Here is a 23,596-nt window from a genome sequence, read left to right as displayed (position 1 = left end):
TTTATAAGGATGAGTAGTCACACATTTAAAAAGGAACAGGTCTATGTAATGCCACAGAGACTGGAAATGTCAGTCCTCTCTTAGGAGGAGGTCAGACTTTTAGCAGGGACTTTTCTCTATATACCCTTTCCTATGATTAGAATTTTCTCCTCATATATATTATCTTTTGCTGAAACTAAGCAGGGTTCTCTCTAGACCTTCCTCTGGGTCCAAGAGGCTGTTCCTGCGGGGCCTGGCCACTGCCTCCTAAATTGCAGGGACATCAGCATCTGGCCCCATACTGACCCTGAAATAACCTTTCCAAAGTCCAGTAAACCCAATTACCTGACCACCTTTAAAATGCCCCAGTGGCTCTGCCAAGCGCAAACTCCAGCATTGCACATACAGCCCTTCAGCTGACCCTAATCTCATCTCCCATCCCTCTTCCCTCTACCCAATTTGAATATATTTAAGGTCTCCCTGCATCCAAGGGCAATGTGTTCCTTCCACCTTCAAGTACTGCTCCCTCATTCCTGTATCCATCCACCAAACACCAACGTCCATGCACCCTTCATGACCTACAGGCCCCCAGGAAAGCTTACTCAGACCACCTCGGGAGAGAATGCCCTTTATATAGCCTTGTCGATGCTCTGGCTCTGGAAGTAGCAGACTACTAAAATCTTAATCCTATTTCCCCAGCTGCCCACCCGTATTGCCTGTTTCCACCCATCAAGTAGGAATAAGCCCCTACACAACCACTGAAAGAAATAACTGGAGGAAAGCTTGTTTACATAGCCTGTCACAAAACAAATAAAATAGCTATTATTACACTCTCATAGCACCTGTGTTGTTAAGTAATTGTATCCACCTGCATTAGACTGTGAGCCCCTCAAAGGTAGACTTCCTCATTTTTACTCTGTATCTCAAGCGCTCTACCTGGCAAATGGAAGGCACATGGACGTACTTAAGTCAGAGGACTGGCTTTTCTGATTCTAAATTTCACCCAGATAGGAAATAAGTGGCTGAGAGGTACCCAGTAAAGAGCCTCCTCAGTCCTACCCCATGCTTTAGAGAGCACTTATCAGCTGGACCACCGCAGGCAGGCAGAAGTGAAGAGACCCTGGGACTTCAGGCTTTTCAGAGACAGTAAAGCTGATTGGAGGCAGGTGGGATAAGTTCTGCCAGTTCCCGCCTGCAGGATGGGCATCTGGTACTAAAAGTCCACGATATGCTCTCCAAGAAGGCATTCAAGAAAGATTATCTCAGGAAGTGAGTATGAACAGCCAAGAAATAAGGGGGAAGAGAAGGGAAAGGACAAGACAATTTGAGAGAAAGAATCCTCTCAGCATGGGCGATGTGAAGGTGAACAAGGCACAGTTCCTACCCTCAAGAAGCTTCTCAGGCCTCCCCTGGTGGCGCAGCGGCTGGGCTGCGAAGCTGCCCAGCCTCTGCAGCGCCAGTTCCATCCACTAGCAACAGCGAGGGTCCCACATGGTGCGCAGACCTCTCCTGCCACGCCCGCTGCTCCCCTCAGCAGTGTATTTCATCAGTCTGCCTGTTCTGTTCCCCGCTCTGGTGAATTCTCTCACCCTCCTGCGCTTCTAACTGTACCCAGTGCTTGTATGAATAAATAAATAAATAAACAAATAAACAAATAAATAAATAAATCTTTAAAAAAAAAAAAAGAAAAGAAGCTTCTCAAAGGAGACGGGTTTTAAAGGCAGAGCTTGGCAGGCAACGGAGGGGAGGAAAGAGTGGTCACACACGCAAACGAATGGCAACATGAAGAGGTAACCAAGCAACTCTGAATGGCAAAAAAAAGGAGGATGAGGGGTAGAACTAAAGGATTAGCTACAAGAGTAAGTGGAGGCAAGTCTGTCAAGGGCCTAGTATGACCTGAGAAGGCATCACGGATGCATTCACCCCATGGGAAAAGGAGAGCGAGGGAAATTTTAAGTAAACAAATGACAGCATCAGATCTGTGTTTTAAAGGAGTGGCCAGGCAGGAAGATGTTCTCCCATCTTCCACCATCAGTCCTCTTCTCGCCCACCATCTTCTGGTTCTAGGCTTAACAGCAAGCAGGTGGCCAGTGAGGAGATGTCCCTGGAGACAGGCCAGTTTCTAGAGCAGGAATCCCTGCTCAGGGCAAAGGCTTTTTGATCACTCGCGCTCTGGCCTCGGGAGGATTTTAAAATTCCCTTTTCCTGTCTTACAAATAGCATCACTGACCTCAAAAACACACTCAACTCTGGGCTCAGCTATGCTGTTATTATTTTTCTCTTCAGGAAATACAATTGGGAGCGAAAACACAAACAAGCAAACAAACGGACGATATTCTGTATTTTATTCACCGAAAGTGGAAAAAGCAAGGAGATCTGTTTCCCCAATCGGTTCGTTTTGAATTGTGGGCAATTCCGGGCCCCTCTCTCGCTCGTGAGCAGCCTCAACAGTTGGGAGGAGGAGGAAACCAGGGAGGCCGGGGTGGGGGCTTGAAGGCAAAGAAAAGTTGGTCCCTGCAAGGGCAGATTCCTCGGGCCAAGAGTCGCCTTTCTTCCCATTAAATGAACCTGAGTAAACGCTGTTCTCACACTTCCAAGTTTCTTCTTTCCAACGCAACGACGACAGCGCCCTGGCCCGGCCCCCCAAGGACGCACGCGAAGTTCCCGGGCAGTCGAGGGGGTCGGCGCCCCGTCCCGCACGTTTCCGGGGACCTCCCCCCCACCACACGCCGCGGCAGCGCAAGGATGTGGGAGCCGACTGGCGACTCCCGAGGGATTCTGCCCGGAAAGAGGGGTTCCGGCTCGGGCCCGGGCCCCCTCCCGCGCGCCGGGGCGCCGCCCCCCCGAGCGCCCACCCGCCCGCGGCGGCCCCAGCGCTCACCGGCTCCGGCTGGGCGGGACCGCGGGGGACGCGGACGGCGGCTCCGCCTCGGTTCCGCGGCGGCGTCTCGGCCCGCCACACGCCTCAGGGCCGCCGCCCGGCCCGCGGCTCCGAGCCCCGCGGCGGCGGCGGCGGCCTCGCCTCCATGGCGAGGGGAAGCGGCGGAGGGGCGACCGGGCGGGCGGCGGCGATGGCGGCGCGGCGGCCCGGGGTCCGAGGGGATCGCGCGCGCGCGCGTCTCTGTCAGCGCCGCGCTCGCCGCAGCCTCGCTCCCGGCCCGGCCCTAACTGTAAGGCGCCTCCTCATTGGCCGTTCAGAGACAGGCGCTGGTTGGCCCGCGCGGGACTGGCGTCTCCCGGCCCTCGCGGGCCCCGCCCCGGCGCTCCCGGGAGCTGTCGCCCGGGCTCGGGGCCGCATCTCCGGGTGTCACGCTCTCGGGGTGGCCGAGGAGATGTGCGCCCCACGCAGCCCGATCCTGGCGCTGCCGGACCCGGAGACGCCGGCAGCGCGTGCGGCCATGCGGCCCACCCCTGCGGCCCCAGGTGCTTGGACCGGGTGCTGCTTCCCAGTTCCCAGAGGCGGACACTGAGGCCTCCTCACTCCAGCTTACCCCGGCGTCCCGCGGCGAGGGCACTGACGCGCGAACGTCGTCCGTCCTCTTCTTTCTCCAAATGTGTTCCATTCGGACTTTTTTAGTTTTTGCTAATTGCTGCAATGTATTTAAAGGCTGTCACGGGGGAGAGGACCCCGCCAAGCCCTTGGAAGGGGCCTGGCACAGTGGGTGCCGTCTTACAGCAAATCAGCCCACGCCTTCCCCACCCGAGCCCCAGGGAACTCTCCCCCGCTTTCCAGATGCGCGTTCCGGGGCCTGGCTGGGCGCGGAGCCTGGTAGAAGCTGTGACACGTGGTGCTCTGGAGGGGTGTCCTTCGCTTAAGCCTGGTGGGGGAGGGGAGGTTCAAAGCACAGAGGGAACTGGGAGATGCGTTCCCCGCGGGCGCAGGATCGTGGGCTCAGGACCCCTGCCCTATTGCCGCCGCCCCCCATTCCTTCCCTAGCCCCCCAGTCTGGGGGCAGCGGGGTCGGGGAGAGGAGCACTGCAAAAGCAAGACGCCGTCGTTATGGCCCCCACGGTGAGTCCCTTGGACGCCAGGGAGCTGCACAGAACCAGCCCCTGGGCCTCTGTAGATTGGGGACAGACTGCACAGCAGTATGGAAGTGAGGCTTGCTGGAGACCCTTCATCCCAGCCAGTGGTGGAGAGCAGCAAGCCTCTCCTCTAGGCCCTCAGCCCTTGAGTCCCCTTCTCCCGGCACCCCTGGGGCAAGGGCTGTAGCCAGTGGCTGTTCTTCACAGTGGAAGCTGGGACATTTTGGCACAGGACAATGACCCCATGTCAGTTCCACAGGGTTGTTTCCCCTACCATATCCAGTCTCCACCACCGCCTGTAGTTGGGGTGCCAATTTAGTACTCTGTTCACCCACCTTCCCTTAATTTGTGGAGTAAGTGTGTATATGCTGACCAGAGCACAGCCTGGCAGTACCAGGTATGATGGGCCACCTTGAGACCCTCTGCTCCTGGCAGGGAAGTCCCTCCTTGAGTGGAAGTTGTGTCTCTCCCCCCATTCACCAGTACCAAACCAAAAGTGTTGTGAAAGAGCCAAACCCAAGGTCCCTGCACCTGTAGTCACTGCAGCCCATGGTCCCAGAGGCCACATGCTCAGACCCCAGGGGCAGCCAGTGACGGCAGGTTCTCTCATAGGGCCCCCATTCTTGGTTCCCAGGAAGGTCAAATTCAGTGTATTGGATATTGAATGGAAAAGTGAAAACACTGACCTCAAATATTTAGAAATCTTAAAAGATGACTGAGAATGTGGGAGGCAACTGGGTAGTTGAGATAGCAGCACCCTAGGACCAAACTCCACCAGCTTAGTTTTGCCTTGTTTACATCTGATCTACACTAATATACTTTTCACACTAATATATTTTAATGTTTTTTGATTTTTTTGTAGTCTTATTTATACTACCATAAAAGGACTTAATGTGGGCCTCCCCTGGTGGCGCAGGCGGTTGAGCGCCGCACTGTGAAGCTGTCCACAGCCTCTGCAGTACCTGTTTGATTCATTCCGGACGGTGAGGGTCCCACATGGTGCGACAGATCTCTCCTGTCTCGCCCGCTGCTCCCCTCAGCAGTGTATTTTGTCAGTCTGCCTGTTCTGTTCCCCGTTCTGTCTCTGGTGAATCCTCTCACCCTCCCGCAAATATGGACTGTACCCCGGTTCTTGTATAAATAAATAAATAAATCTTTAAAAAAAAAGAGGACTTAATGTACTTATATATTCTAAAATGCATTAAAATAGCTACTCAAAGGAAGTGCTCATCCTCAAGCTCATCTAAAGGATCCCCATGGGATCTGACCACATTTGGAAAAATGCTGCAGTTGGGTGTGGTGGTCAGAAAGCCCTGGGGTTCTAGCCCCACTATTGGCTGGGTGGCCTGATTCTCTGTTATTCTTCCTAACAACCCCCCACCCCACCCTCTAGGCTGGATTGAGAATTACATTTCCATTCAATATCCAATACACTGAATTGAGCTTGGCGAGTAACCCGCTCTCAGGAAATGTAGATCCCCTTTTCTCCATGAGACAGCTACACTGTGGCCCAAGCATTTGTGCTCAGGGGTGGCAGAACCTCAGGCCAAGGAGACACAGGGTCTTGGATGTTCCAGCCTGGAGTCCCTGGGAACTAGCTCAGCAACCCACACAGGCCCTGCCTCTGGGGTCCCATCCTTAGCTGCCCACTTGTGGAGACCTGTCAGTCTCCCCATTCTACTTAATACCCAGCTTTCCCCCACCATCACAGGGCAAAGAGCTATGTGTGAAGAGAAAAGGACTGAGAAGGGAGGAGTGGCAGGCTTCTGGAACCCAAGCCTACTCAAGTGGGAAGCTGAAGCCCTGCTTGTGGCCCTGCTTTGGTGTCAGCCTACACAAGCACACACCTACACATAGGCACTTGTCAGTCACTCCAGAGGTGCCCAAGAGTTGCAGAATTCATGAGAGAAGGTTCCTATTTCTTTAGGCAAGTCACTTCCCTCTCCAGGCCTCCTTTCCCATGTAGTAAATAGAACAATGAGTCATTTACTCAACAAATACTTATTGAGTGCAGACCATGGGCTGGACACAGCAGGAATGAGATAGAAAAAGGTTCTGCTCTCAGGAACTTACGTTCTAGATGGGGAGACAGATAATAAACAACACAAACAAGAAAAGTTCCTAAATTCTGTAATGAAAATAAAGGCAGTGAGACAGCAAGTTGAAGTAAGTAAGAGCCAAGAGCCTTTCCAGGTCACTGTTCCACTTTCAGGGGCATTTGTCAGAGCTTTGTACTCAAGCACTGCAGCCTCTTTAACCCCAGAAAGTGGTTGCTTATAGTAGCCTTTGCTCTGAATCTCACTCCCAGGCTGCCAATGATATCTGTAATTAGAAAAGATGTTTCCAGATTCTCAGCCCCCAGCCTCACAATCCTGGTACCAGGCTCAATCCTGGCCCAAAATTGGCTAAGACTGGTCCCACCCATGATAGTAAGTACAGGCCTGCTGTACAAGTGGCTCAGAGTTGAAGACACTTGACACTAATTTTAATGGAATCAGAGATTTGAAAAAAATCCTAGTTGTTTTTAAAATCATTACTAGGGCCTCCCCGGTGGCGCAGCTGTTGAGCACTGGGTTGCGAAGCTGCCCGCGGCCTCTGCGGCGCCGGTTCAATCCCCGGCTGCTCCCCGGCCACCAGAGGAGGGTCCCACATGGCGCGCAGACCTCTCCTGCCGCCCGCTGCTCCCCTCTGCAGTGTACTTCGGTCCTTCTGCCTGCTCTGCTCCCCGCTCTGGCTCTGGTGAATTCTCTCACCCTCCCACGCTTCTGACTGTACCCAGTGCATGTATAAACAAAAACAAACAAACAAACAAACAAACAAATAAAACATGCCTCTATTAAAAAAAAATAAAATAAAATCATTACTTACAGGTATATACATTTGTCAAAATTCAGCAAATATAGTACACTTAAAATCTGGCTTATATATTTTGTCTGAGAAGAAAAAATTTACAAACAATGACTATTAGTTGAGGAAATATAGTCTGAAGTATTTAAAGGGAGATATACTGATGACAGTAGCTTGCTTTGAAAAGCATTAAAAGTAAGACGGGTAGATGCATGAAACACTACAGTGAAATGATGATGGTAGAACCCAGGTGGTGGGTACACAGGTATTCACTGCAAAATTCTTTAGCTGTATGTCTGAAAGTGTTTTTTTTTTTTTTCATTTGGAAGTTTTCATGATAAAATATTGGGGGTCAAATCAGTGTTTAACTTTAGCAAAAAAGGACACAATACTGCTTTTAATTTTCAAACTTTCCTCACAGACAATTGCAGTGCATACACTTTTCATGCATACACTTTTTATGAACTAGTAATCATTATTTTTGTGTAAATGTCATCAGTTCTCACATATTTCTAAAACTTCACATATACAGTGCTTAATGTTTACATATCACATGAATAAACATGTGGTCTGTTACTTTGGGAACATAGGTTTTTTACTGTGTACATTCTAAAAGTAGTGCCCAGCCTGCCTCCCTGCCAGAGAAGGCAGACTGGTTTGTATGGTACCAATTCTTTTTTTTTAAGAAAAACTGGAAAAACTGGACAAAACCCTTTTAAAAGGCATGGAAGAGCTACACGGATAGCAAGGAATGATGGGGTCAAGAATGGGGGTGGAAAGCCCAGAATGATGAGCCCAGTATTGGAGATCTTTTCCCTCCAGGAGCTGTCTACTCATTTTAAGGCTGATAGGCTGTGCCAGATTGTGCTACTGAAAACTAGCCACTTTTCCAGTTCCACACACTCTTCTAGAGCCTTCCTACCCAACCCCCCTGACCAAGAGGTGGAGTCTATTTCCCTTAAAAGTGAGTGGGCTAGACCTATGTGACCATCTTGACAAACAGAATGTGGCAGATGTGACCAAAAGCTAGGTTAGGGGAGACAGAATAGCTCTGCCCAGTTGTCTGCAGATGCTTGCCCTTAGGGCCTTGCCCTAGGGTCCACGGGTTGTTCTGGTGAGCAGCCCCAGTGAAGGATCCAGGCCACAACCAGCTTCAACTATGACACTTGAGTTATCAAGTTTTCCCAAGTTAGCCCCCAGCTGTTAAGTCACCCCCCCAACCCTTGAGACTTTCAGTTGATTCCAAACATCACGGTTTTCTCCTGTCCACCTGGTAAGCATAAGAAATGGCTGTTTTACGATTTGATATATATACTCTTAGAGGACTTTAACAAAGTCACACTTAGAGATCAGGTGAGAGAAGAAAAGAAACACTTTCAGTCTTCCTAAGCATGGCTGGCCTTAGAGGCTTTGAAGAAGGCAAGGCTGGAAGCTCTATTGAGACCCTCCCTCTAGCTTTGGTTTTATCCTTCTGGGCTTTGGTTTTCTACTTGCAGACTAAGGGGACAACAGGAGGAAAAGTCATGCCCTCTGTTGGGTGGGGGCACTGGACTAGAAGCCACGATGCACAGAGTGCAAATGGCAGGCCTAGAAGGCACGTCTACTGACAGGGATGGAGCCTCCATGGGTCCAGGGTGGAATCATGGTTTGCAGTTTGCAGTTCTTGCCAAAGAACTGCCAAAAGGAGAATTCCACTTCCCTTTTCTCTTCCACCCGGAGAACACTCAGGAATTTCTCACCACGGTAGGCAGGGTTTCTGAAGGCTCCTCCTCCAACTCACTGATCACTTGCTTCCCATCATTCTTTCAGCCTTCACTGTACTGCCAGGCAGCTCACGTTCCCCTCGTAGAGGGCCCGACCTTAGTTCCAGCTGAGTCAACTCTTTTCTGTCACCACCATACCCAAGGAGCAGCTCTGAGACCCCCAAATGCTCAATCTAGTTTCAAAGCCCAGTTTTGCCATATGCTCACTGTGACAGAACCTCAGTCCCCTTTCTTCCTTTGTAAAAATGGGATGCTGCTCCCTATCTCACGGGGTTGTCATATGGAATAAATGAAACAAAAACGGTAGTGTTTGGCACAGTTCTTGACAGTTCTTGAGAGAGAGAGAGAGAGAGAGAGAGAGAGAGAGTGTGTGTAACAATTTTCAGTGTGGGGGGTCTCCCTGCTGGTGCAGGTGGTTGAGCGCAGTGCTGTGAAGCTGTCCGCAGCCTCTGCAGTGCCAGTTTGATCCCCACCGGCCACAGAGATGCCCACATGGCAAGGCAGACCTCTCCTGTCTCGCCCGCTGCTCCCCTCAGCAGTGTATTTCGTCAGTATGCCTGTTTGTTCCCCGCTCTGTCTCTGGTGAATCCTCTCACCCTCCTGCACATCTGGCCTATACCCCGGTTCTTGTATAAATAAATCTTTAAAAAATTTTTTTTTCAGTGTGGTTCTTAACGAGTTGGAGTATGTTCTGTGCTCTCTCCCCCCATAGTTTTCCTAGGAAAACTATGAAACTTTCCTTAGTAACTGGTCAGAGGGACAGGTCTCTTGTAAAAACAGCTGGAGAAGCCCCACGTCCAGTCCCAACCAAACAAGTGGAACTTTGCTGTGGTGTCTAGATAGCTCTGATTCCAGTGCTTAGGCCAGACTGCATTAGACAAGCATTCTGAAATGTTACAACTTTATTTACAACCAGACTCCCAGTTCCCACCTTAGCTTACTCCCCAACTTTTGCTCTGGGGAAGGGGGAGAATAAGCAGAGACACTTCTGGTCAAGCCCCTGGCTTGAGGAGATGTGCAGGATGGGCCTCTTACTTCTTCTGGGCTTGTGCCCGGGCCCGCTGAATCTTGTCGGCTGTGGCCCCATCTGTGGCTCCCGTGCAGTGAGACAACACGAGGCTCATCTCTGCCTCATTCCGGTGCTCAATAGCCACATCTGCAGCCTGAGCCACATCCCTGTGGTTTGGGCAGGAGGGGATATGGTGTTGGGCTACCCAAGGGCACAAACTGTCTCTCATCAGCTCACTGGCTCAGCCACCTAGCACCACAGGGCTTTTAGCCAACTCACCCAACAAGAAGTAAAGCCTTGACCTTCTGCTCAGGACCCACGCGGGATGCATACTTTTTGGCCTCATACTTATTGTGTTGCTTCATGCAGATTTCCACGAAAGGCTTAGGAGAGGGAAGAGGTGGAGGGAGAGTTCAATGACTACATCGTCCCTATGTATTTTTTATACCCTTCAGTATGGGTAACCCTCCCTCCTCCCACCCCAATACAGTAGCTGCGATCTCAACATTCTCAGGGTAAAAAATGACCTAAACTGAAGATCTTGTTGAGGTCAAGTCTTTCCATGGATCCACCCTCCCACCCACTGCCACCCTCACAACAGCTCATTCCTGCCCTCTCGGGTCTGGGTTTTCTCTCCCAGCTGCACTTATCCCATTTCCCCTCCCCCCCTATGAATTGTCTGCCACAGAAAACAAACCCCCTCAATAACCTCCATTGCCTCAAAAATGTGCCCTCCCTGTTCTACTCCCTCCAACTGAGAAAGGACTTGCCTTCAGGGACATGGCCCCCTGAGGACCTCCCTTGGGGAAAACAGCTCATTTCCATTCCCCAACATTTACAGGCAGACTTGGGCCCATTCTCTGGTATACAGTGGCCTACAAACATGTCTACCCCAAGCACCCACTTGTTACATGGGATAGCTGAACTGATACTGAACAGGCCATTGGCCTTTCTCCAGGGCCCCTATTCTCCCCAGAGATGAGGTGAAAGAGGTGCCCCTGCCTCACCAGGTAGCCAATGGGTGATTTCTTGCTCTTAGAAAACTTCTCCAGCTCCTCCCAGTCTCCCAGATCTGCCAGGGCGGTTAGCTTCAGCCACCAGAGCCTGTAGGAAAGAGGAGCTTGGAGGTGCTGCTGGAGAAGCAGGTGATCCTGGAACCTGCGAGAAGCCAGGGTCCTCACCTACCTCTTGTCAGGAATGCGGAAGTCACGTGCCAGCTGCTCTGAGCGCTTATTGTGGCCTCCGAGGATGAGGGTGGTGACTGTGTCATGTAGAGACAGGTCGAGGAAATGGCCCCCCAACTCGTCTTCTAGGCGTCGCTGCAGCCGTAGGAGCCGCATTTGATCCTCTGTGGCCTGGGGATGGAGATAAGGAAGGATGGGGATGAGAAGAACAAGGAGGGAAGATTGGAAGAGCAGGAGGTAATTCTTGGAAAAGGGTAAGTCAAACCTTGGCTGCAAACTCATTCTTGGCCTTGTAGAAGGCGTCAGCTGCAGTCTGCAGAGCTGCAACACGCCCCTCGATTCGCTGTTAAGAAGAAGAAGGGAAGCCTGATCTCCTTACCCACCCAGGCTGATTGCTGCATCCAGGGTCTTCAAGGCCCATCTTATCAGCTGGGTGCACCACTCTGGTGACTGTAGTGGGAAGGATAACTTCTCTGGTACCACCCCCCTTCTTGTCATTTCATCTTAGACCCTCAACAATGAGGACCAGAAGGGCTATGCACCAAATATGAGGTACAGGAGGAACCAGACCACAAGCCCCACTCGCTCTGTGGACCTCAGACCTCTTCTGAAGCATAGCTGGCTCGGATGTGGAAACTGCCCAACTCTTGGTGGTTGTCATCCTGGTTGTAAAGGTCCTTCAGTGTCTCTAGTTCCTGATGCTTACAGAACTGAGGACAAGGGCAGACAGTCAGCAATGCCTACTCAGGGGTCAGGAGGCACCCACCCAAGCCCCGCCCATAGCATATACCTGTCTGTACAAACTTAGGGCCATGGGCTGGTTCCGGAGGGTCATGAAAAAATCTCCTCGGTTCAGCTCATTCTTCAGGTGCAGCAATACCGTGAACACTATGGGACATTAAGGTGGGGTGGGAGTTCCAGTCCAGCTCACTCAGGAGAGCGGTCCTGGTCTTCCCTTTACTCAAGCCCTGCTCACCAAGATCTGTATCCCCACTCTCAATGGCCTTGTTCAGTGCTAGTTTGCTCCTCTTCATCTTCAGGAGAAGGGGTACCTGCTCCCCAGAGCGTGGCTCATACTCCAATAGCTGAGGGGTAGGGGAAAGAAGACAGAGAGAGGAGTTGGTATGAGGGCTTTTAACACCCACATCAGAGTGTCTTGTGGAGGGCCAGGCACCCACACCTTGATGGCTAGCTCTGTACGGCCACAGCCATAAGCCCGCGCAGCAATGTCAGAGTAAGAGACACCAGGTGTGTCCCCTAGCTTCTGATTAATGGCCCGAGCAACATCCTCATCAGACACATCCTTCTGTTGCACCTGCAGGAGGAGAGGGGTGTGACACACATCTGAGTCTGACCCCTCACCCCACTGGCACTAGAACAATCCCATCCTTTCCACTCTACACTTCATATTTTCCATATCCCACTAGAGCCTGCAAGCCCCTAAATGCCCCCAGATCCTGTCTTACATACTCACCTTGTAGCAGGCCCAGTGGGCCAGGATCCTGCTGACGCCCTGTACTTCAGGAAGGCGCAGGTATTCACATATCTGGATGGCCAGGGGGTACAGTCTTCGCAACACAAGCCTGGCAGGTAAGGAGGATAAAGGGCACAAGGGGTGAGGTGGAGGAGAGAGAGAAGAGCAGCCCCAGGGCTATCTGGATCCCAAACAAATGAGTCAGGCACAGTGACCACCAGACCTTCCCAGGGGCTGTAAAGCCTGCCCACCCGCAGGCCTCCTCACAGGGCCCTTGAGCTGGCTGTACCTGTCCAGTAGCACCTGGATGGTGAGCTGCTTGTATCTGTATTTTACTCAGTTAAGGATCCAGCTGAGAATAAGCCTTATTTGCCAAGGACCTTCACACAGCACCTTCAGCCCCCCTTCATCTCCCTCCCCCCGCAATATCCCCAGCACTTTTGGGGATACTGGCTGTAGGTGAGGGGAATTCCAATGTGGTAGTCCCGAACGGCGTTGAGCACACGAAGCTCCTGACACATGCGCACAAAGCTGTCGGGTGAAAATCTGTCCAGGAAACACTTTCCGAAGGAGGCCGCCTGAGAAGAGCCAGAGGGCAAAAGAGAAAAGCGTCCCCTGCCAGTCCAGCACCGAGCCCCGGCAGTGCCACCACCCCCTCCCAGCCCTGCCTCCCAGGCCAACCCTGAGCAGACTCTTCTGCATGTCTGGCCGGTGCTCGTGTCCCGCAGCCTCGATACACTGCTGCACAGCCTGGGTCAGCTGCCCCAGCTCCTGGATCTCCCGCAGGTACTCATCTGCCTTCTGGCTCTCTTTCTGGGGAGAGGGTGCCAGGGATATGGCATCATGACAGAGAAAACCTCCATCTGATTTCAAGTCTCTCTGGGATGTGGTTTAAATGGGCTGGTCTGGAAGGGCAGCAGAGGCCAGAGCCCAAACCCTCACAGCACACCCAAGGCGTACCTCCCTCCACAATCGCCCCCTCCCGCCAATACCAGCCCAGCTGCCTGTTTGAGAGGCCTTGTGATCTCTCAGGAGCAGTCCTAACTTGTGCCAGGGCTGGAGATAATGGGGGTTACCTGGTTCTCCCCATCACCAAATGGAGGACACCATGTCCCTCAGGTCACTTGAGCCAGCTCTCCCTAGCCCAGCCCAGTCTACTGTCCTGACTGAACCCCTCTCTTAACAGGAAGCAGGGTCAATCAGGGGAAGGAGGAGACCACCCTGAGGACTGGGGAGAAGCCTGGGCCTTTACCTCATATTCCTTCTGGGCCTCTAATAGCAGTGCTCCGGGAGCCATTGAGGCAATTTTGAAGATCTCCTCACTGGCCACTGGGGAGGGAGTTGGTGAGTGGGGATGGCGCAGAGAGAACCCTCAGTCCTGTTCTAGGCAACTGGGGGTGAAGGAGCCCCTGCCCTGGGTCATGTCTTATCTCACCTGGAACCTCATGCAGGAACTCATGGGTGCTGCGGGAGAAGATGCGGACCCCATCCAGCTCTGGCACCAGGTAGGAGTCCTCGTCCAGCACAAACCCGAGCTTGTCAAGGCTCCAAGAACAACTAGAGATGAATCAGGGCAGTTGACCCCCTCTCCTTTCCCCTTCCCCCCCAAAAGGCAGCCCTCTAAGGATACTGGATGCTCTCGGGTGCATCGCCTACCACCATTAGTCGCCTTTCCCAGGCCACCACGACAGCCCTCTCCTTGCTGCGAGGACGGCTGCACCTGTGGGCGACACCACCAATACTTCTGGAACACACACAGATGCCAAGCCCGCAGCCACATCTCCCACATCATTGCCTGTTCTCGCTGCCCCTTACTCATTCCTTTGACCTCTCTGCATCCCTATCACCTGGTGCTATCAGTCCCTGGGGCATTTGTGGTTCCCCTCAAGCATGCACTGGCTGAGAGGATGCAAGGTAAGCTCCACTTGGCTTGGCCAGTAGACAGGATGAATCAAGGTATCCTGCCTTTGGCATAAGACCCCTATACTCACCAGACCATCTGCTTTGGGGGAGCCCGGACGTTGCAGTTGAACTCACAAAGCTTCTCCTAGAAGGGTATAGTGAACATCACTGCCCTCTCCCAGCAGTCATCGGTCTGGTTGAAAACCCTTCCCCTGCCCCGCTCAGATCTTCCCTGGACAAGGCATGTAGCCCCCATGTTGTTCCAGTACCACACCTTGAGGGACGTTGTCCCCATCCAGATGCAGCCTGTATCTGTGAAGAGTGCCAGGTGGCGGTAGGTGAAGGAGACTGCCATCTGCAGGAAACTGCTCACTCCGGGGGACAGGCCAGGGAGTGTCTGGGGCAGAGCCGGGAGGACACCAGAATTACTGACTTCTTAGCGCCTCCCCTCTGCCTCCCCCAATGCCTCCATTTCACTGGCATTCAGGGCCTCACCACTGCAGAGCAGGCTGCATGGTCCAAGAGGTAAAGATCAGGCCCCACAGCCAGAAGAATGTGTGCCACTCGCTCCTGGAACAGTGTGGTCCAGCATGAGGGTGCACTCTGTAGGCCTATGGCCAGCAAAAAGGACAAACTTGAGATGACCAGGACCACAGCATCTGCTGTTGGTCCCAAGGTCTAGAGGCGCATCTGTGGGCACCAAATGCTGCCTAAGGGATGTCAAGTCTCACCTGGAACCTCTGGCATCCGGCGGAGTTTGAGGTCACCCACATTGGCGCTGAGGGTGAAGCGGTGGGCCCCTGTGAGGATGGCCACCCCGGAACCAAACTCAGTATGGAAGATTCGGGCATCCAGAACCCGGTTCTGAAGAACTTCCTGGGGAGAGGGGCCATGGGTTGAAGGAGCCGGAAGGTCACAGGCTCTATCCCTTCTCCCTAGTTCCCTGTGGCCCGTACATTGCCCATGCTGAAGTGTCTCCGGAAGTCACCATGAAGCCCATAAACCAGCACCACACCATCTTCTTGCACACAGAGCAGCTCCTCTTCAGCTGACCAGCCCAGGGACACCACAGGCCCACTCTTCCACTACAGAGAGGAGGGAAGTTTCCAAGGCTGATCTCAGGACCAGAAGCCCACTCCCAGCCCTGCCATGGTCAGGGGCGCTCACCAGTAGGCTGGCCAGAGGCATGCCAGAAGCAGAGTAGATCTCCAGCACAGGCCGTACACTGGCAGCCTTCTCCTTCTTCCAGGGGTTCCTGAGCAGTGCTGCAGTTTGAGGAGAGACTTTTGTTCTAGTTTCCCACCCAGGTCCACCACACATGAAGCAGGCCTCATGAGTACCTGAATTAAAAGCATCTTGGAGGGTGGGAGAGGTATACGAGCAAGAAAAGGCCAACAACAGTGTCCCAGCGAGCAAGGACCTTGAGGCCATCCCATGCATGCAGAGCATGCAGTGGCAGAGGGGTGACATACCAATGGGGCCCCCATAGGGTGCAGCGGCCACCAAGCAGTCCCTGAGTTCCTCTTTCAGGTCCCAGTCCATGCTGTACAGCTCATATTTCCTGCCCACAGAGAGGTGACAGAGATTAGTCTCCTTGTGACCCGAAATCTAGATGGAGTGAGCCCCGGAAGAACCCCTAAAGCCTCCATTTGTTTTCTAGAGGTAGACAAAGAAGGACCCCGCACAACAACCCCCACCAGCAGTGGGGAAGAGGGATGCGTGAAAGCAGCTAGACTGACTCATGCATGTTAGGGACAGCAGGCAAGGGAGCAGGGGTGTTCACAGGGAAGGAGTGGTCCTTACAGCAAGCTATCGAATTGAATAAAAGAGGTCAGTAGGGTAATCAACAAAAATCAACATATTTTCTATAGCTATAAATGTTCTATACCATAGGAAGAATCAATCAGAAATAGAAATTTAAAAAGATCCTCATCATGATTGCAACAAGACTATATATGACATCCAAAAATTAACCTGATAAACATTTTATAAAATCAAATCAAAATTTACTCAAGGATATCAAGATATGAGAAATATCCAAAAATAATCTGTAAATGTTTAATTCCAATAAAAATAACCCCCTGATTTTTTTGGGGGGGTGGAATTACAAACTGATTCTTGAATTTTTTTATACCCATATGCATTTCTATCGCTTCTCGGCCTTTTGGCTAAGATCAAGTGTATACCCATATGCATTTCTTTTGACATCTCATTACTAAAAGGGCTGAATGAAACTCTGATGGGAAAATGAATATTCACACAGATGTAGGAAGCCAATTATCACGAATCTGCCTCTTGGCTCCAAGTTCACCCGCAGCAAGGGTTCTGTGATAAGAGGCAGGCAGCATTCCTTTACGCCATTCTTCTTCACAGTGTGTGCGTGATGCTAAGCTTTCTCAGTAGAGGGCACTGGAGGGACATTCAGGAGGAAGGGCTCTCTCACTGTGGGCAGTGGGTGGTTCACCACCAGCCAGGACGAGGACATGTGGTCCTCAGGCATACAGCAACCTCACAGACCCACCAGGACTGGAGATTACTTTTCCAGGGTTCCCTAGACAGATTACTTTTCCAGGGTTCCCTACTCCTGGCCTGTCTGCACCAGGTACTACTTCCTCTGCAAGCCAAGATCTGGCACTGGCTGTGCCTGACTCTCTCTGAACCCCCGTGTACCTAGTACTGATTGTGGCTGAACTTACAAACACTTTGTGCTCCAGGTCACCTGTCTGCTCCAGTTCCCTACTCTGCCTGCACACTCATTCCCCTGGTCACCAGTTGCAGTTCTACCCACCCACCCACCGCCATGGCTTGCTTGCCTAGCAACTGTAGACCAGCTCTGGGTGGGCAAATTAGTGAACTCTGCTATCCAGTGGGCTGCAGCTATTGTTTTTCCAGTAAGGTCTGAACCCCAGTCCAGGGAGGGTTCCTTTCCAAGTCTATCATTCTTGTGTACTCACCCTCTCTTCCCTAAGATACCATATAACATTTTCCTATACTTTATAGCTATCCTTTCATCATAGTTTAATAATTTGTACTTATCAAACATTCCCAGGTTAGATGTCCTGATTGGACCTAGACTGAAAGACTTGGCACAGGGAGTGGTTCCAGAAATAGACCCCTGAAGATGAGATTTGGGGACTGGCTTGGCCATATGCATGGGCTTGCGTGCTTTGCTGAGTTCCCTGCCAATGGAAAATGGACATTAGTAGCCTACTGTGTGCAGTGATAACACAGCTAATCGAGCCTGCAGTTTACTGTGGTGAAATGCCAAGTCAAACATGTTCTTTGGGAGTTTGTGTTTGACTGTATTATTTTGAGTGCACTTGAACACTTATTTACAAAGAGAAAATTATAAGCGTGGGTCCGTTAACTTTCAGCTCATGTTGTAGTCTGAGAAGCAAGTTTTCTAACAGTCCTAGAAGAATCTATTTTTCTGTAGTTACATATCTGCCACTGCTAAAATCACAAACACAAAACTTAATTGTGTAGGTTATTAAATTATAACAGGTGATTTCACCAACACATCATCTCTTATGCAAAAGTCAGGGCACTGATCAGGAAAGAATGGGATCCTGAAATATGGAAGGGGGATATCTAGACCTAAATGAAACTGACAATCCTGAACCCCAGGTTATTCTGAGATTTCCTTACCAGAGGAGGTAAGCTTACCCCGGTGTTGAAGGATACTGGCCTTCCTGTGCTTGAAAACCTTGTAATAATTTCCCTTGGGGGAGAAGTTCTAGAACCTCCTTTCCCAAGGCTGACCTGCCTAATACTATGGCTAATCTGCCAAAAGCAGAGAACAACACATGGCTCCGATATGACATCATCCTGATTGATTACACTGGTCCTTTTTCATCATAGAAGACGCAAAGATTTGCCCTCACTACAATACATTCACATTCTGGATGTGGATTTGTTTTCCTTCCCTCAAAGGTCTTTGTTGGCACCCATTATCTGTGGATTTTTTTACTGTTGTGGCATTCTCTAAAGCACTGTTCAAGTCAAAGACTTCATTTCATACCAAAAAATGCACAAGTAGGCTCAAGTCCATGGTCTGAACATATAGCCCAACACCCAGGAGTGGCTGGTGTAAATTTACTGATGACTCCATCAGAGCACAACTGGGAGATAGTATCCTAAAAGGATGGGGTTCTCTCTTACAGATGTCACTTATGTTTATACATTGTAAGGAATTTTCTCCTCCATAGATTACACGGGATGTGGAATCAAAGGACAATAGTGGGAGTGGCTCCTTCTCTCACTATCACACCTCTTACAAAAACGGGGTTTCCAGTTCCAGTATCTTTGAGATCTATTGGTTTGCAGAGCTTAGTGTCCAAGGGGAGAATGCTTCCACCAGGAATCACAACAATGGATTCATTGAATTAGAAGATTAAGAGCACCACCAAAACTGTCTTTTTTTAATGTACTCCGAAAAGAAAATGTACTTTGAAGCTATCCTTATAAATTACTTTAAATATGGCATAAAAATTATTTGATTGAAAAGGTATGCCTGGGGGCCTCCCCGGTGGCGCAGCGGTTGAGCGCTGGGTTGCGAAGCTGCCCGCAGCCTCTGCGGTGCCGGTTCGATCCCCGGCTGCTCCCCGGCCACTGGAGGAGGGTCCCACATGGCGCGCAGACCTCTTCTGCCGCCCGCTGCTCCCCTCAGCAGTGTCCTTCGGTCCTTCTGCCTGCTCTGCTCCCCGCTCTGGCTCTGGTGAATTCTCTCACCTTCCCGCGCTTCTGACTGTACCCAGTGCTTGTATAAACAAACAAACAAACAAATAAATAAATAAAGCATGCCTCTATTAAAAAAAAAAAAAAAAAAAAAAAGAAAAGGTATGCCTGGGGTTTGTTTTAAACAGCACCCCAAAAGTATGTACTGGGGTATGGGGGCAGATGAAAAGATAAACTGTTGATAACTGTTGAAACTGGGTGAGGAGTAAATGAATATTCAATAAACCACTTTACTATGTTTATGTACATTTGAACTTTTCCTCAATAAAAGATTTTTTATACTCTTATTATAGTCGGAGCAAACATAGCCAACAAGATAACAATTTTTAAGCCTAAATGATGGCTATAGGTGATCATTTACACACACACCCCCACCATGCCCAAACACATACCTACAAATTCAATCACTTCAATTCTTTCATCAAGACTCTTTGATTATTCTTTTTTTTTAAAGATTTATTTATTTATACATAAAAGAGTTGGGATGCAGGCCAGAGGTGCTGGGGGTGAGAGGATTCAGAATAGGCAGATCTACTGAAATATACCACTGAGGGGAGCAGCAGGCAGGACAGGAGAGGTCTGCTGTAAATGTGGGTCAGCTCCCTGGCTGGGAATTGAACTCATGCTGCAGTGGCTGCCGATAGCTTCACAGTGCTGAGACGTAACCCCTTGTGCCACCAGGGAGGCCTCAATGATTATTCTTTAAACAAAGTGATCTACGAGGTCCTAAAAACGTGGCCCTTAAGAGAAAGACATCAACCTCATTTCTTATCCTGCCCCTCCTGTGCCTGTGGCACATAAGCCACATTGACTATGTGGTGTGTATTACATAGAAAGCCACACTGACTTTATTAAGGTCATTGAGAGTGCCCCAGTGTTTCATGTCTCAGAACCTTTGCATATGCTCGCTCTTCCCCATCCTACTCCCTGCTCCTAAAGTCTACTCATCCCCAGATGGAATATCAATATTTCCTTTACCTCTGACCTACCAGTCTGTTATATTTTCTCTTAAAACCTATGCTTTATAATAATTATTGTCATGATCAGCCTAGTGCTAAAGTACTTAGTGTGAGTCCTCTGCTAGCTGTAGCTTTGTAAAGGCAAACAGGGTCCACGTCTTTTCAGTGGTTTGATATATGCAGTCTGACAAAAGAAGTGTTAGGCAAAATTAACTAATGGAATTAGCCCAAGTTGGGTTTTTAGGATAAAAATGGCTAGAAATCTGGAGTCCCAGAAGTGGTCACCATTCCCTCTCCTTATCTTCCCAAGCTCAGTGAGTTTTCCAGAATACTACTTCCAGTGTAAAAGAATCCTATCCTACAGCTAGGACTCCAAATGCAATGTCTATCACTTGTTTATCATTCACTCACTAACTCACTTAATTTAAATCCTGGCATAAGGCATACACAAACACAAATAAAACCAAGTATCTGCATTTAACAAATTTCCACTCAGGTGGACAAGGTAGAACACCCTATTATAATTCTTCTACTAAAAACAAACAAAAACCCAAGAAAATCCTGGTTCCACCACTAACCAGCTCTGTAACCCGGCCCCCAAATCTCTCTGCATCTGTTTCCTTATTAGTAAGATGAGGCTAGTAATGAAACCACCATCACAGGGTTGTGAGACTAAAACAAGTTAAGGGGGCCTCCCCAGTGGCACAGCGGTTGAGTGCTGGGCTGTGAAGCTGACCGCAGCCTCTGCAGCACTGGTTCGATCCCCAGGGGTCAGGCGCCAGTCCCACATGGCGTGCAGACCTCTCCTGCCACGCCCGCTGCTCCCCTCAGCAGTGTACTTCATCAGTCTGCCTGTTCTGCTCCCCGCTCTGGCTCTGGTGAATTCTCTCACCCTCCCACACTTCTGACTGTACCCAGTGCTTGTATAAATAAATAAATCTTTTTAAAAAATTTAAAAAAACAAGTTAAGTACTTATAAAGCACTTAGTGTAGAGTGTATTACATAGAATGGCGCAACATCTATTAGCAAAAATAACAAATCCTCCATAACAAGGCTTGGTTAGATCTCTACTCCTTTCTGGCAGCATAGGTAATAGATGGCTAGCCAAGTAGGTCATGACTATGGCATGTACTCAATACTTACATTCATTTAACACCTCATTGGTGTATCAAGAAAACTAAGACTTCATATGATTAAAAGAAGCTTTATGGTAATGAGATCATCCTCTCTGCTTTAACAAGCCTGTGTAGACAGCATGTATTTTCAAAAGACAAGTTAATATTTTTTAAAGTGTATGCTGTGGGGCCTCCCTGGTGGCGCAAGGGGTTAAGCACTGCACTATGAAGCAATCCGCAGCCTCTGCAGCACAAGTTCGATCACCGGCTGGCCAGGGAGAAGCCCACAAGGCGAGGCAGACCTCTCCTGTCTCGCCCGCTGCTCCCCTCAGCAGTGTGTTTCAGTCAGTCTGCCTGTTCTGTTCCCCACTCTGTCTCTGGTGGATCCTCTTAACCCCCGCATCTCTGGCCTGCACTCCAGCCCTTGTATGCATAAATAAATAAATCTTTAAAAAATAAATAAAGTGTATGCTGTGTGCATAAATACCAAATAATACGACTAGCTTGTCAATGGACATTTCTCTTCACATTTCAACAGCTGAAAAAAGTTATTTCCAACTGAAGTTACACTAAATTTTTTCATATTGTATAAGCATGTTTCAAAGAGAAGAATTATAAACAAATGCAATAGATCTTTAATAACTGTCAGGAGGCCTGTGTCCATCTTGGCATGTCCATCTCGATGTATCAAAATTACACTGAACAGTTTTGATATCTGAATAGGAATGGTGTACAGTTTCATTACCACAAACTGATGTCTTTTATTGAAGTAAGACCCCAATACAACATCTTTGTAATCTTTAGTTGCAAAATATTTTTAAAAAGCTTTATTGTGCAACTAATGCACAGCAGGCACTATTGTAAAATATGGACTGGTGACATGCCAAAAAAAGATGCTCTGAGGGCCTCCCTGGTGGCGCAGCAGTTGAACACTGGGTTGCAAAGCTGCCCGCAGCCTCTGCAGCACCGGTTCGATCCCCCGCCACTGGGCGAGGGTCCTACCCGGGGCACAGACCTCTCCTGCTGCCCACTGCTCCCCTCAGCAGTGTACTTCGTCTGCCTGCTCTGCTCTCTGCTCTGGCTCTGGTGAATTCTCTCACCCTCCCGCACTTCTGACTGTACCCAGTGCTTGTATAAATAAATAAATAAATCTTAAAAAAAAAAAAGAAAGAAAGAAAGATGCTCAGAGCTCTCAAAGAATTTGGTTTGGCAGAAAAAAATCTATATAAATATTTACCCTACTGTGCCATACATAATAGACTCTAGCACTGGGCACTGGTGAGGCCCAAAAGAAAAGTCAGCTACCTACTGGAATCTGGGAAAGGTTCAGAAAGAATGCTTGAACTAGGTCCTGATGGATGAGCAAGAATTCTCCAAATAAGACAAAGAGGGAAATGGCAGTGTCCAAGAAGGAAATGCAAACTGGTGCAAGCACAGGGAATCCAGAATCACCAGCTCTGGGGTAACTGTAACTAGAATAGAAGACTTGGGTAAGAAAGGAGCAGATGAAGTGGCAGAGACAAGTAGGGTGATTTACAGATGTTCCACGAGAGGTTCATGCTTTCTCCTACAAGAAGGGAAGCCATTGAAAAACCCTAATCAGAGTAATGATGAGTTCGATTTACACTTTGCAAAGATTAACGGTTTAGGATTCATATCCCCAAGAGAGGGCTGCCTCTAAGAGGGGGTCCTCACTCCCGTTGCCCTTGCATTCCCTGAAGACTCGCCCCCATGCCCCATCCTCGGTCTGAAGTCCCCGTCCACCCCGCGATCCCGACCCCCAAGAGCGCCCCAGGGGTCTGCTTTCAGCAGCAGTTCCCGGCGGGAGCCTGAGCACTAGCTGTCATTCGTGAGCGGCCTCCATCACCTGACAATCCTTCCCAGGTTGACAGGCCTGGTTGGGCTACAGCGTAAGGCTTTGCCCCTACATGTGTGACCACCGTGCTGGTCTCAGTCTCCTTCTCGGCTCCGAGGTGACAGGCGGCTGTGCCTCCGGGGGCAGGCACCGGCGGGGAGCGAGCAAGCGGAGGACCCCAGTGCTCGTGGTGACGGGAGAGCGCGCCGCCGGCTCTGTCCCGAAACTCCCGCGGGTGGGGCAGCGGGGCGGGGGGTAGGAGGGCGGGACAACTCACCGGTAGAAGGCAGAGTCCCCGAGCGGGTTCCAGTTCGCCGTGTAGCAGTCCATGGCCGGCGCAGGCGGCGGCTGAGCGGCACCGAGGGGACACCCGCCTACTGCAGGTTCCAGGTCGGCACTTCCGCTTCCGCCCGTCCGGGTCACGTGGCGAGGCCGCCGCCACGGCCATCACCACTGTGGGCAGCTACACACGGCCGCCGCCGCGCCCCCGCCCACACCGGGCCTGGTGCCCGCCCGGGTGGGCCCGGCCCCGGCTCCTGCCCACCGGGACGACCACCCCTGCCGCCTTCCTGTCCCCTCTGGCGCTGGGGGTCGCGCAGGGCGGGACATGGGTGACCGGAAGTGGGAGCTGTGAGCGTCGCCGCCCCGAGTGCCCAGGCCTGAGGCGCCGTCGGGGCCGCAGCGACGCACGCATGGAGAGTGCTGGGCACCGGGCTGCGCACCGACGGCTAACCGGGACGCACGG

General features: G+C 50.7%; 2 protein-coding genes across 5 annotated transcripts in view; both read right to left on the bottom strand.

Moving 5' to 3' along the window:
* Nucleotides 1–3,690, bottom strand: part of PTPRA (protein tyrosine phosphatase receptor type A) — a 121,335-nt gene extending 117,645 nt beyond the window's left edge. For 2 of the 4 annotated variants that reach the window (XM_037498058.2, XM_037498055.2), the window contains exon 1: nt 2,861–2,916. The gene's annotated coding sequence lies outside the window, so the exon portion shown is untranslated. Of the gene's footprint in view, nt 1–2,860; nt 2,917–3,470 lie in introns of those variants that run through there. The other 2 variants (XM_037498056.2, XM_037498057.2) reach the window with 2 other exon arrangements.
* Nucleotides 3,691–8,069: 4,379 nt separating this feature from the next.
* Nucleotides 8,070–23,253, bottom strand: VPS16 (VPS16 core subunit of CORVET and HOPS complexes). The gene is made up of 24 exons (XM_037498051.2): nt 23,129–23,253; nt 15,657–15,745; nt 15,352–15,449; nt 15,141–15,269; nt 14,916–15,060; nt 14,680–14,795; nt 14,459–14,581; nt 14,274–14,329; nt 13,913–14,002; nt 13,718–13,812; nt 13,535–13,611; nt 12,964–13,095; nt 12,733–12,860; nt 12,572–12,607; nt 12,283–12,391; nt 11,989–12,123; nt 11,785–11,893; nt 11,599–11,696; nt 11,411–11,518; nt 11,074–11,151; nt 10,810–10,979; nt 10,632–10,728; nt 9,904–10,007; nt 8,070–9,791 (listed from the first exon to the last, which is right to left on the bottom strand). The coding sequence occupies exons 1-24, from the start codon at nt 23,179–23,181 to the stop codon at nt 9,647–9,649; spliced, it is 2,520 nt and encodes an 839-aa protein (XP_037353948.1). The 5' UTR covers nt 23,182–23,253; the 3' UTR covers nt 8,070–9,646.
* Nucleotides 23,254–23,596: the final 343 nt, after the last annotated feature.

Source organism: Talpa occidentalis, unplaced genomic scaffold, assembly GCF_014898055.3.
Source record: "Talpa occidentalis isolate TD23 unplaced genomic scaffold, MPIMG_talOcc4v2.1 talOcc4.10, whole genome shotgun sequence".
NCBI classification, from domain to species: Eukaryota; Metazoa; Chordata; class Mammalia; order Eulipotyphla; family Talpidae; genus Talpa; species Talpa occidentalis.
Note: the sequence above shows the minus strand (reverse complement) of the source record. Positions and strands in the feature narration are given on the sequence as shown.

Excerpts from the sequence above, each read along its gene's own strand:
- VPS16 (XM_037498051.2), bottom strand. The coding sequence starts at position 23,181 with ATGGACTGCTACACGGCGAACTGGAACCCGCTCGGGGACTCTGCCTTC. Across the intron at positions 15,746-23,128 it reads GGGGACTCTGCCTTCTACCG|GAAATATGAGCTGTACAGCA; the intron begins GTGAGTTGTCCC and ends CTCTGTGGGCAG. Across the intron at positions 13,096-13,534 it reads AGGCCCAGAAGGAATATGAG|AAAGAGAGCCAGAAGGCAGA; the intron begins GTAAAGGCCCAG and ends CCCTCTCCCCAG.